Genomic DNA, 14,347 nt, shown 5'->3' on the forward strand with positions numbered 1-14,347 from the left:
CCCTTCCTAACACCAATCACCCAGCAGAGTGGACTGAGTGCATTTTACATGGCACTCGCATAGGTGAGGTCAGTTTTGGCATGTTTTTTACAGCTGGATGCCCTTTCAAATGCCAACTATTTTACAGTATGGACTAGATGCTTTTTACATGGCATCAACACTGGCAAGGTCACCAAGTAACTTGCAAGACAAAGATCTTTTGAGAGGGGAGGGGACATTGGAGAAGGTTATCTTATGTCAGATGATGAAAGGTTATAGTGAGACAGAAACAGGTCTCTTTTGTAGAGAAGGTATATGGTTATCCAGCCAGAGAGAGAGAGAGAGAGAGAGAGAGAGAGAGAGAGAAGTAAAATCATGGTTGCCCTTGCATTCAGGCATGCCCCCTTACATACCTCTCCAACTTAGCAACTCTAATCTTGCCGGCTCATTGGTGCTGGTGCCATGTAAAAAGCATCCATGCAATACCACATGAAAGCACCTATGCCAGTGCAGCATAAAGGCACCCAGTACATTCTGTAAAGTGGTTGATGTTAGGAAGAGTATCCAGCCATAAAAACCATGCCAAAACAGGCATGGAGCCCCAGTAGCTCTTCACCTAACCTGCTCTCATCAAACCATCCAACCCATAGCAGTATGGAAAACAGCTGTTAAATGATGAAGATAATGATGATAGAAAAATCTAAGAAAATATATGGCAAACATAAAAACCACATAATTATGAATTAGATATTTCCATCATTATATGTTTCTGTATATTTACGTATATGTGCAGGGTTTATTTCATTTAGTTGATGGAATGTATTTCATTTCCTGGTTTTCTTCAAAGACAAATTATAGTATTTAGCCCTGTTTTACCCTTATGGCACACCTATCTTAAGTGCATTAAGTTCAACTGATAAATAATCTAGTAATTAGTGCAATTCTTCTCTATTAAAATTTTGCTGTATACTCATTGAATATTAGCTAATAAGTCACTTTCTGTGCTGATGTTTAAATAAAATTTGAATAATTTTATATTTTGTTGAATTTATCTGTATTTATCCATAATTAGATTCACTTTGACACAAAAATAATGGAACAGATTTAGCTAAGAACCTTTTGTTAAATTGCGTTACAAAAATCACATTAATACATTGAGAAATAAAAACAGAGTAGTTTTATGAAACCAGTCTAAATTTATGGTTATTTTAGAATTTAATTGAAACACATAAAGTGGTATATTTTGGTTAGAAATATAGTAAAAAAAGGGTTAAATACTAAATTATTCAACTGAATAAAATTTCGTTAATTTGAAAAATAAAAAAATTGTATTTACTTTCAACGTTTCTTGAACATTTATGTGCTAGCTGATTAACAAGAGATTAATACTTACCTCAAGACTGTCACTTCCATCGGCTTCTCTATCAATGATATCAAATATTTCCTCATATAACTTTTCACCCTAAAAATACCACAAATATTAGTTTAAGTACTCTCTCGTATCATTTATTTTAGATCTTGAACAGCAAGAGAGTGTCTATAACCATAGGATCTCCTACACTAGCTAAGTGAGTTAGTGTTCAAATTGTCATAGGTTAATAAGTATTGAATATTGAGTGAAGGTATATTGGGATATAAAACAGTGGTTGCTCTTGAACTCAAATTGTGTTACAACTTGTGTACCAAATCTCTGAGGCAAAGCATATTATATCATCCAACTGAGAGAAGTACATTGCAAAATCATTTTCATATACAGTTATCTAAAATTAACCATGACTGTAAAAACATTAAAGCCGAGTGTAATCAACCTGAATGAAATGAAAAGCAAGTAAAAATAATTTATCTGTACATTGCATTTTTCTAGTATCTTTTTCAGAAGAACCAGATAGTTTTCATAATGTAAGAGCCATCACAAATACGATCTGAAATATATATACAGGCATGACTATGTAGTTAAGAAATTTGCTTTGCAAGCATGTTTCTATTTTCAATTCCACACCAAGGCATTGTGAACAAGTATTTTCTATTTTAGCCTCAAGTTGACTGATACCATGTGAGTGGAATTTGGTGTTTAGAAAACTGTGCAGGGGCCTTTGTGCATATGCATGTGTCTTCACCATTATATTGGCAAAGGATGTAACCATCAGCAAGAGTAATGAATAGCCAGTGTTTTATGAGTGAAGTCTCATATATTTGTTCTACACCCAGATACAAATGTGTTGATCCAATGATTCACCCACTGACAATCTGCAACCAATGACACTATTGATTACCAAATGCAATATAAAATAAATTAAATAATTAAGCAACAGAAATGTTCTACAAGAAATGAAATCTGAAAATTATAAGTGGAATAATTAAAATTGTGATGCTCATACTGTCCCAAAAACATTAATCCAGTAAATGATGTAGTCTTAACAATAACAAAAAAACAGTGAAATGTAGACAATGAAAAGAAAAATTTTTATATCCTAGTATTAACTATATAATATAACAAAGCGGTGGGGAAGTATATACACAATGCACTACTATTACTATTACATGAGACACAATGCTCTATATCAAAGGCTCACAGTAAACTGCTACCAACACAAACTGCAAATCACTCACAGTTCTTTAATTTATAACAATGAGACAGACCACCTTTAGTCACTTGTGAAATTCTCCCAAAACATTTCCCCTTTTAAGAATCAGTTTCCCCAATCTTCTTCCCTTTTGATAACTGAACTCTACACCAAATTTTAAGATCTCTTATGCTTAGGGTTCAATTCCAATGTTTCCGTTCTTTTCCATTTTCTGGTGCTAGAGCATGTAGTTTCAAATTGTTAGGGTGTTGGTACCTCAAACATGTCGTACAATACTTCCATAGGGATTTCATTTCACGTGACTATTTTTTCATGAATCATCTCTTAAGCTGGTTGTCTTTTGCGTTCAACATTTTTCCGTTGACCAGGAATATCATTCTTCCAATTTATTTAATGAGTACACCGTCCTCCCAGCTTTCTTTACCATATCTATAGGTTTAAAAAAAAACTTTGTCACCTAACTTGAAGAATTTTGAAGCATTTTTTTTTTTTTTTTTCGCTAAGCATCAGCTTATCAAAAACAGATCTGACCTTTCTAGCAAACATCAATTCTGCAGGTGACATTCTCGATGGTACACTCTTAGAAATTGTTGAAGTGCAAAATCATCCATCACTTCATTGTTCACCCTTTTCAAAGACGAACATTTTGCAAAATTTTCTGTACTTGTCTGAGGTGAATTCAGTTCCATTATCCAACACAGTGGTATCAGGAATACCTGGTGAACAATTCGTGTAAAAAACTTATTGTAACCACAGAGGTCAGCTTTTTTACATTTATGCATTTCCAGCCACTTTTTGCAGCTAAGGCACACCCTCTGCATGATTCTGCAGATTCTTCAATGTCAAGGTCCATTGTTGGTCAATATACATAACTTCTCATTAATGATTTCATTCTCAAAATCCCTCAGTTACCAATATGAAATTGCTTTAATAATTGCTTTTGTAGTGCAGTTAGCACAACTGTGCATACATCAACACATTGTCACTCTGTGAAAAATGGTTTGCATTTGTGTTGCACATATTTTTATCACTTTTAGTTTTCAGTATTTCTTTCATTTTTATAAGGAATTTATTGTTTTCTGATTTTTATTTTATGTCTTGTGAGGTAACTGGCAGTTTGCGAATGACGTTACACAAAACATTTTTAATTTCATTTTCCATTCGCAAAACAGCAATCATGGCATCTTCAAATGGTTCCGCATTTTTCAAAATCAGTCTTGATGACCATCTCTATATCTATACATTACTCAGAAGCGTCTGAAGCTATAACAATCCTCGCTGCAGGATTGAAGTGCTAACGACAAATCAGAAATTAATATTTTTTTTATTTCATCAAATGCCTCTTGACCGTTTTCCGACCAATTCCATTTCACATCTTTTTTCAGCAGATTATTCAGTGGAACCACATATTTGCAATATAATTTTGGTAATAATTTGCCAATCCTAAAAATGCTTGTATGGTTGCTATATTAGTCAAATGGGGTGTATTTTTAATTGTGTCTGCCCTTGTCAGGTCTGGTCAATGTCTATCTCTGTCAATGATTTGTCCTAAATATCTTATTTTCGGTAAGAGAAATTCACACTTTTCTTCATTCAAAGTAAAGCCATAATCCCTAATATTTTCAAATACATATTTTACACACTCTACATGTTGGTCCCTGTATTCGCTTTTAATGAGTATATCATCCAAATATGGAATTGCAAATTCACAGTCCACTAACATTGCAGCCATAATCTGGTGCGACTTTTAATCCAAATGGTAACCTGTTGTATTTATACAGTCCTTTATGTGTGTTAATTGTTAGGTATTTAGAGCATTCGTTATCTACTCTAATTTGTAGATACGTGTCAGAGAGATCTAACTGCTACCAACATGAACTGCCAATTGCTCATGGTTCTTTAATTTATAACAATGAGTCGGTCCACTGTTAGTCACTTGGTGGGGGTGGTTTGGAATCCTTCCACAACAAAATGCATCATCATCATCGTCGTCGTCGTTTAACGTCTGCTTTCCATGCTAGCATGGGTTGCACGATTTGACTGAGGACTGGTGGACCAGGAGGCGACACCAGGCTCCAATCTGATTTAGCAGAGTTTCTACAGCTGGATGCCCTTCCTAATGCCAACCACTCCGAGAGTGTAGTGGGTGCTTTTACGTGCCACTGGCACGAGGGCCAGTCAGGCGGTACTGGCAACGGCCACGCTCAAAATGGTGTATTTTACATGCCACCTGTACAGGAGCCAGTCCATCGGCACTGGCAATGATCTCGCTCGAATGTCCCTTCACGTGCCAGGGAGGCGATGTTGGTAACGATTACGCTGGTGCTATTTACGTGCCACCGGCATGGAAACCAGACAGCTGCTCTGGCAACGATCGCGCTCGGACGGTGCTCTTAGTGCCCCACTGGTAAAGGTGCCATCACGATTTCGCTTTCCTCAACAGGTCTTCACAAGCGGAATTTAGTGTCCAATGAAGGAATGTAACGCAGAAGTGGGCTGGCTACATCCCTGGCAGAGGCCTTAGATTTTGGTCTCACTTGGCTTGCCGGGTCTTCTCACGCACAGCATATTTCCAAAGGTCACGGTCACAAGTCATTGCCTCGGTGAGGCCTAATGTTTGGAGGTTGTGCTTCACCACCTCATCCCAGGTCTTCCTAGGCCTGCCTCTTCCAAGGGTTCCCTCAACCGCTAGGGTGTGGCACTTTTTCATGCAGCTATCCTCATCCATTCTCGCCACATGTCCATACCAGCGCAATCGTCTCTCTTGCACACCACAACTGATGCTTCTTATGTTCAACTTTTCTCTCAAGGTACTTACACTCTGTCTAGTATGCACACTGACATTACTCATCCATGGAGCATACTGGCTTCATTCCTTGCGAGCTTACGCATGTCCTCAGCAGTCACAGCCCATGTTTCACTGCCATGTAGCATGGCTGTTCGTACCCATGTGTCATACAGTCTGCCTTTCACTCTGAGTGAGAGGCCCTTTGTTGTCAGCAGAGGTAAGAGCTCTCTGAACTTTGCTCAGGATATTCTTATTCTAGCAGCTACACTTTCAGCGCACCCTCCACCACTACTAACTTGGTCACCGAGATAGTGGAAGCTATCAACTACATCTAGTTTTTCTCCCTGGAATGAGACAGAAGCTGTTTTCTGCATATTTACAGTGTTTATTGCACCTGAACGTCTGCCACATACAAAAACTAACTTCCTAGTTAACCTGCCTTTGATATTGCTGCATCTCTTGTGTCCATAGCTTGCACTGGGTACATCTTATAGAGTTTCTACCTACACCTTTTCTACAGATTGAGCAGGGCCATCTACCTGAAGGGGTTTGTGTTTTATCTACCTTCCTACTTATTAGGACTTTGGTTTTAGCTAGGTTGACTCTAAGGCCCTTCGATTCTAGTCCCTGCTTCCACACCTGAAACTTCTCCTTTAGTTCTGATAGTGACTCAGCAATTAGTGCAAAGTCATCAGCATAGAGGCGCTCCCAGGGGCATCCTGTCTTGAATTCCTCTGTTATCGCCTGGAGGACTATGATAAATAGGAGGGGGCTGAGGACAGAACCTTGGTGGACCCCTATGTCTACCCGGAATTCATCACTGTACTCATTGCCAACCCTCACCTTACTGACAGCATCTCTGTACATTGCTCGCACAGCTCTCACTAAAGTATCAAATAAAAAATTGCTAAATAGTAGCAGATTTTAGAAACCAAATGGAACTATGACGTCAATGAAAACTGAATGAATGAAAAAATGGCTGTTGCAGTGTGACAAGATGCGAGGTACTGGTCTAGATAAGCTAAACATTTAGTCTAACTTTACTTTCCTAAAAAAATTTCCTGGCAGTTTAAAAATAAAATAACCTAAAAAGTTCAAGGTTTAAATAGTGATGTAAACAGAAATATAAAATGTATACCTGTGAGAAACCAACAGCCCAGTTATTTCCTGCACCCCCTCCTTGCTTGCCAAGGAAAACATTTTCAGGGTTATATAGTTTGGCATAAGGAGATGACATGATAGTGTTAATAACTCTTGGTTCAAGGTCAAGGAGTACAGCACGGGGAATATAATGTTCATCATCAGCCTAGTAGTAGAAAGAATTACAATATAAATGCTGCAAATGATAGAATTTATTACATTCAATAAATTATTGCAACACAATAATTATCTTAAAAATACACAATAGGGACAGGCGTGGCTATGTGGTAAAAAGCTTGCTTCCCAACCAGGCACCTTAGGCAAGTGTCTTCTACTATAGCCTCAGGCTGACCAAAGCCTTGTGAGTAGATTCGGCAGAGGGAAACTGAAAGAAGCCCATCGTATATGTATATATATATATATATATATATATATATATATATATATACAAATCGTCCAACCCATGCTAGCATGGAAAGCGGACGTTAAACGATGATGATGATGATGATGATATACATACCTACATATATTTGTGTGTCTGTGTTTGTTCCCACACACACACCATCACTTGACAACCGATGTTGGTGTGTTTATGTCCCCGAAACTTAGTGGTTCGGCATAAGAGAATGATAGAATAAGTACTAGGCTTACAAAGAATAAGTACTGGGGTCAATTTCGTCAACTAAAGGCAGTGCTTCAGCACACCCACATTCAAATGGCTGAAACAAGTAAATGAATAAAAGAATATCAGAAATATAGTGACCCATCAGAGTCACATAACTTTAGAAATTTTATCCATAACTAATTACAATTTGAATGATTTAGTTCACTTGATTGAAAAGTCAATTTGCCACCAAGCCATCTTTGTCCAATGAAAATGTTACATTCCTAAGATAAAACTGACATCTGTGTTATGATCTCAGAATTATATCTCTAATCTTATTTAAAATGTTTAATTCATAATGCAAAACTTACAGTGCATCTGAAGAGATTTCCCTGCAAAGTTTTACATAAACAAGATTATGTTGAGAAACAGAAAATGTCTAGACTATCAAACTGAAAAATTAATTTCACTTTGTAACAGATGGTTTGTATTCACACCAATACATCTTCAGTAGGGTTCCAGCAACATAATTGCAGGATATTTTCAATTTTGAATGAAGTGTCTCAAACAATTTATTCTACTTAATTTAAGAAATATCTGAATTTGAAGTCGTTTTAATTAAAAAAAAATAATAATCACAAACTTACTTGATAAAAAAATACATCCTTCCGATCTAAACCTTCTGTTGCAAAGTTTTCCAAAATACCTTCTGCAAGATAAAACAATTTAATGCATGATTTAAACAGAATAAAAGAAAAAATTTTTTTAATTAACTCTAATCTTTTTTTCTTGCACCATGAATATCCTATGTCCACATTCAGTTTCAATATACAAGTGTTTCTTTAATTAGTCCTAGATTGATCAGCAATTGATTAATTGTTCAATTTATGATTCATAAAATATTTTTCTCAGGAACCTCAGCATACAGATCATATCTATTGTTTACATAAGCAAAAACTCAGAAGATAACGAGCTCTTATTGATTAAATATAAAATGATGGTCGTCATCTAGCTTTTTTTCCACCTCTCAGATTTCTTGTATTTAAAGTGGCAATAGCAAATCTTCATAGTTTCTTAGTGTTGGAGATATTTAAAACTACTTTTTCTTACTATTTTGTTCTTTCATGCGTATAATACTGTTCTATCATGTGCATAATACTGATTAAAATTTCTTTTTCCTTTTTTGCAAAGGTACAATATGTCACATTTATTGAGAAATAAGAATGAAATCATTTAACACTCATGCACTTCTCAAAAGTGTTAGATGTTAATGGTTTCAACTAGGAATTTAAGCTGCAATATTCATTTACCCAACTAGAAATAAGCCTCTTTGGTGGAGTTTTCACCATACCTATCCAAACACTGATTAATTATATGTTCACATGACTTATTTGTACTGCTGCCTCATTTTACATAGCTATAAACAAATTTCTTCCACACAAAGAAAGACATTTTTAAAAAACCCCAGAAAATTTAAGTTTTGTATGGTTTGAATTATTGCAAGTACTAACTTCTATCTGTAATTCTAAGGAATTTAGTTTCATAAAAAAAGGGTGGGAAGATGCTTGTTGTTTAGGCACCAGGTCAGCTGTGAAGGAGCAGATGTGGTTGAAAATATTTCAACAATGTCAATCCATTGTTTTTTTTTTTCAGATGCAGTGTTATCTTATCCAATGTCTTTCCCTTTTCAAGACATTAGGTATGATTTGCGAGAGATTCCACTGGAGGTAAAGTAACGTGTAGGTGTTTCTTGCAATGTGAAAGGACAAATGTGGAAAAGGGAGGCAAAAAAAGAACAGAAGTGATGCTAAGAGAACTAGTTGATGTGTCAGATGTTGAGAAACCAAGTTTGCACGCATCTATCCTAGTAACCATCAGAATTTAAGTATGAATGACAAAGTTAACATTTGGCAGAAGGTTAGGATTAGTAGTAAACTAATAAACTAATAAGGCTGTTTAATTTTGAAGCAGATGTGGTCAAATGGTTGAGGAAAGTGAGATAAGGACTGGAAATGCAAAGACTATCAGATAGGAATTTTATGCTACTATCTAGAGAGAGTTACTTTAGAATTATGTTTAAAAGTGAGTAAAGGAAGACAACCAATTACATGAAGGGAAAAGAAAAACTAGTCTGAAAGAGGCTTTCACAGAGGTGAAAGTAAGCAAAGAAGGATTAAATGAATCAAGGAATAGATGGACATGTAAGCTAATGAGATTAGAACATTGGCTGGATATACTAGAGAGAGCTGAGATTCCTCATTAACATGAGTTCGAGAGTAAGGAGACTAGATTTCTTTTGGTAAATAATCATACAAAGAAATGGAGACATATTCTAAATTTTTAAATTTGCTTATTATTATTATTTTTTTTTTGCAAGCTTGCCATTGTGTTAAGTGATCTTTAGATCAAGAGGAGACATGCAATGCAATGGTATGATATAGAGAGTAGGTATGGAAAAAAAGACAAAAAAAAAATGATGCCAGGTGAGGCACTTGACGTTAAAAAAGTCTATTTGCATCATTTTTGGTACCAATCAAATTCTATCTTTTTGTTTCATGTTATGATTTCTTTTGTGAAACTTCTAGTAAAGGACAAAATTAATTTAGACTAGATTATTTTGTTTTTCACCAATTTAACCACACTTTCTTGGTGAGGCGCAGTATAACAGAAGTGATATGAGAGATATGTCCATTGAGTAGGTCTAAGTGAGGCAGTAATAAAGTATACTACTTGATAGTAGTCTAGCAGATGGGGAGAGTAGGTGAGTGTTAGCTTGCCTAATAGCAGGGAGGCATTTTCTTGGATACATAACAAATATGACTTGACAACTGTGTAAAAGAATTTATAAATTAATTCCTAACACATTATTTAGTTATTTCATCTCAACAATTAAACCATATTTCATTCCTACAGTTCTAAATCAACATATTCTCAAACTTACACCACTACACTCTCACTGGAGGCAATGGTACTTCATAGAGCATGTCATCATGTAATATAAAAAATAACATCAAACAAAAAATGGAAGATCAATACCTGGACTAATACCATGTTCTGCACACAACTGCTTCCAAAATTCCATGCCAACTGAGGAGAAAATAGATACATAGATAAATAAGTAACATAATTTCAACAAATATTAGGGCTATTAATTGAAAAGCTACAGTTAAGTGTTGTTAGAATTTTTCTATCAAATGGCTGTAACTTGTCTATCAAGAAGTTATGTCCAGATCTCAACCCAATCGAATTACCCAGCATGAGAATATTGAATTTTAAAACGAAATTTTTTTAACTTACTTTAGTCATATTTAAGATATTTCAGCACACTCAGACATGTGAAGACCTGCTGCAGAAACATTCCTGGAAGAAAATTCTCTGAGATGTGTGTAAACACATTGGGTTGTGAATGATGATATTAGATCATATGCAAACCTTTCACGGCAAAAATAGTCCTGGAGAAAATTCTCTTCCGAGAGGGCATGTGAAATGCATGAATCCTTACAACCCAATGATGTTTTCCCACATTGTCTAGGAGAATTTTCTCCTGGGACTATTTTAGTGGAAGATCTTCACATGTCTGAGTGTATTTGAACATGTTCAATATGACTTTACATGAATAGATTTTATTTACTGCTGCTTCAAGCAACCTTATTTATTATTCCAGTAAGTACATGAATAAATTCAGGATATATGTTAACTTTATTTTGGTATTCAAAATATAGCCTTATTAAACCTTGCTGAAATAGAATTATCAGTAATTAAATAATTCTAAGATCTCACCTGTGTGATAGATAGTATTGGTTATTAGCATATTTAATGCAAAGAGCATTAAAAAACCCAAAACAAAATCAAAAACCAGTGAGAAAAAACCATTTTGTATTAATGACTTTCATTTGCCCCATCAACAATAGGTAAAAACTCAAGACAAGTTACTGCATTTTATCCTTACCTACTCACAGATGGTCTTTCATGCTGCTATTGCAAAACTAATTTGGTTTAGACATTAAAATAATTAAGAACTGAGTTTCTAAACATTGTTTTTCTGTACCAACAAACACACATTTCTGTATATTTACTTAGACAAAACATATGCAAAGGGGTCTTCCACACTTGCCAGAAAAATAAGAAAATAATAAATTTTTCACTCCTTTCATATTTGATTGCAAGTTAACTATTTAATAACTCTGCATTAAATATGCTAACACCCACTTAGCTACTATTTATTATTCTGACAGCATTTAATTACTTTCATTTTGTTATAGCAGTATCAAAGACAAAACTTACAAAATACTAATAATACAATAATATAGAGTGCGTCAGCACTCTACATAAATTACAAACACCACAAAATAATTACATTTTTAATGTATATGCTACAGAAGCAGCATGACAAGATCAAATGTACATTTCTTCATGTAGTGAATATTCCAGTTCAAATACTAATATTCTCTGCAAGGCCTAACTTTTTGGAAAAGAATTCATTTGACTGAATCAAATCAAATAATTTGCTTTTTGTTTCTATCAATGGGAAATGAAATATCATAGTCATGAAACTTGTGCTAAATCAGAAATCACAATAAAATAAAAGTGTTCCGTCCATCTTCCTAACCAAAATGTAAATACTACAAAAACTTTATAAATAATAAAGAAATTGTTGCAAGAGAAAGATAACACTGAAGTAGCTTCCCATTGCTAATTCCAAACCAATCAAACAAATTGAACTTACAACAGTACCTATTTACAACCAGCTGTCCCCGAGCTGATAAGAGTAGTATTCACTAGGGAATGAAGTTTCAATTTAAGTGATGTAAAATAAAATATTAAAACATTAAACTATCAGTTCAACACCTTTACTTAACCAGCATGAGTGGTTAGTTACACTTTTATGATTCTGAATTATTGAAATGACAAACATGGTACAGCAGTAATTCCAGAGACTAAATTTCATTTTAATTCACATATCACAAATACCTTTAGGAAAAGTAAACATCACAAACTATCATATTCACCAAAAATCTGTTCCATACCATAAATTTCCACCAGGACAAAGATTTACATTGCAACCAAGATACACAAGATTTTCAGATTCCAGCTAAGATTTTGTATATAAACAATCTGCAATAAAGAGGTGAGGGAGTGGAGTTTTTCAACAAATCCTAAGCATTACAATCTCAGCAATCCTCACAAGTAGTTTTCCCCAGCTCTTTTAGTTAATCAAGTTTCAAAGATAAAGATCCATATAGTTGTTTATTGCATAACCCAGCTATATAAAGTTTTTCATTAACTGAAAATTCCGAAAAATAAATAGTAATGAGGGGTTATATGGAGTGCTTAAGCCAAAATTCAACAAATACCCTTCAGTTGGAATAGTTTACGATTACATCGAGATTTCATATAAAAATTATAACCCTAATTAGCGAAGGTAAAGAATACGCACACCACCAGTTTTCGGCGGTTAGGGTTAGGTTCAGGGTTATACCGAAACTGGGTGGTGTGCGTATTCTTTACCCCCGCCTTTAATTTACACCATCTAAAATTAGCTGTGAAAAATTTCACTAAAATTCATTTTTCAGAAAGTTTATAAAAGAAATAACGTCGGTGAGGGGTGCCACACATCTGTAGTCATGTCTAAAATTTTTATCCTACAGTATACAATATACTTGCACTGGAACCTGAATAGAAGTTACTGATTCCCTAGCTGGCTGACAATTTCAATTTACAAAACGAAAAGTGTGTTTAAGATGTGCAGTTTAAATGAAAAGACGAGTTTTGAGACAGCCTCGGCGGTGTAGAATTTGAAGAAACAATAAACCTTCGACATACTAGGTGCCCGAGAAATTCAGAATTTAAGTGTTGCTAAACTTTTCTGCTGCCAAGTTGGGATAACTAGAATAAAAATTACTAAATGGATGTAAATAACCTTATTAAAATATAAACTATAAGTAGGCTTTCAGGTTAAATGCATTAACCATATATACATTTGCACAATGTAAATAAAGCAAAACGAGAAATCGTTTTTAAAGTATCAGCAATGTACAATATAAATAGTTTAATGAGAGAAAAAAAGACGTATATAATGTTAAAAAGAATATATATTTACTTTGATTGCCACATTGGCCTAGTTGTAATGTGATCATTTCACGAGGCATCTTAACTAGATGCGATGATGAGGCACGAAAAATGTATTGACGATCTCTTCGGAAATGGCGGCAAATTTCGGGTTGAAGATTTAACGTAAATCGCGAATAAGGTCAAAATGTTTGGAAATGAAGAAAAAGTGTGTGAGAATATAGTACAAGATGTAAATCATATATTATGTATTTCCAAATTTTTTCGGTTATCCCTAAGGTTACCATCTGAAACAATTATTTTTCAAAATAAAACAAAAACCCGCCCGGAACATTGCGCATGCTTAGACGACTGCTGACTTGCGAAAATATGTGGCACTTTTTACAATTTTAATTTTTTCGAAATTCTTTTTTCTAAATAATATTCAAATAAATCATTAGAAATGTTGGTTAATGGGATCCTTCTGATTTGGCGGACACCATTTTTTATTTAATGTGTTTTCTACAGAAACACTTTAAAACTTCGTATACTTGCATATTTTGTCTTATAGAACAGATAAAAAATTTTATAAACGCAGTTATTTCATGCTAGAAGTTTTCGTATTTCGGTAATTTCAACCAATCACTGACGTTTATTGAGGTGAAAACAATTACTACTGTGGATTGTCAACAACACGTTGTGACGGTGTAATGGGATCTTTTCCCTTGAATAAAATTAGTGCCGTTGTTTGTCAACAACAACTATCGGCGGTACTGTTATTTATGACATCGTTCGTGCGTTTGTACTGGTTTTGGTTTTAGGGTTAGGGTTAGGGTTTTAGAGTTAGGGTTAGGGCTATGAGTATTTTTGCCAAATTTGGTGAAAAATTTGCGGCGGTGTATTGAACAGATTTTCACCACATTTGGCAAAAATACTCATAACCCTAACTCTAAAACCTGAACACTAACCCTAAAACCCTAAAGCTAAAACCAGTACAAACGCACAAACGATGTCATAAATAACAGTACCGCCGATAGTTGTTGTTGACAAACAACGGCACTAATTTTATTCAAGGGAAAAGATCCCATTACACCGCCACAACATGTTGTTTACAATCCACAGCAGTAATTGTTTTCACCTCAATAGCCGTCAGTGATTAGTTGAAATTACAGAAAACACGACAATTTTAACACGAAATAACTT

General features: G+C 34.8%; 1 protein-coding gene across 3 annotated transcripts in view; it reads right to left on the reverse strand.

Moving 5' to 3' along the window:
* The window catches only part of LOC106881267 (tubulin gamma-1 chain), a 68,024-nt gene extending 54,284 nt beyond the window's left edge, over positions 1 to 13,740 (reverse strand). Inside the window, exons 1-6 of one of the 3 annotated variants that reach the window (XM_052970525.1) lie at positions 13,197 to 13,740; positions 12,106 to 12,211; positions 10,133 to 10,183; positions 7,744 to 7,805; positions 6,491 to 6,658; positions 1,373 to 1,441 (exon numbers count right to left, since the gene is read on the reverse strand). In XM_052970525.1, coding sequence (XP_052826485.1) covers positions 1,373 to 1,441; positions 6,491 to 6,658; positions 7,744 to 7,805; positions 10,133 to 10,183; positions 12,106 to 12,121 — 366 coding nt within the window. In that variant the 5' untranslated portion in view covers positions 12,122 to 12,211; positions 13,197 to 13,740. The remainder of the gene's footprint in view (positions 1 to 1,372; positions 1,442 to 6,490; positions 6,659 to 7,743; positions 7,806 to 10,132; positions 10,184 to 12,105; positions 12,212 to 13,196) is intronic. The other 2 variants (XM_052970526.1, XM_052970524.1) reach the window with 2 other exon arrangements.
* Positions 13,741 to 14,347: the final 607 nt, after the last annotated feature.

The sequence above is a fragment of the Octopus bimaculoides genome, chromosome 9 (assembly GCF_001194135.2).
Source record: "Octopus bimaculoides isolate UCB-OBI-ISO-001 chromosome 9, ASM119413v2, whole genome shotgun sequence".
Lineage (NCBI taxonomy): Eukaryota > Metazoa > Mollusca > Cephalopoda > Octopoda > Octopodidae > Octopus > Octopus bimaculoides.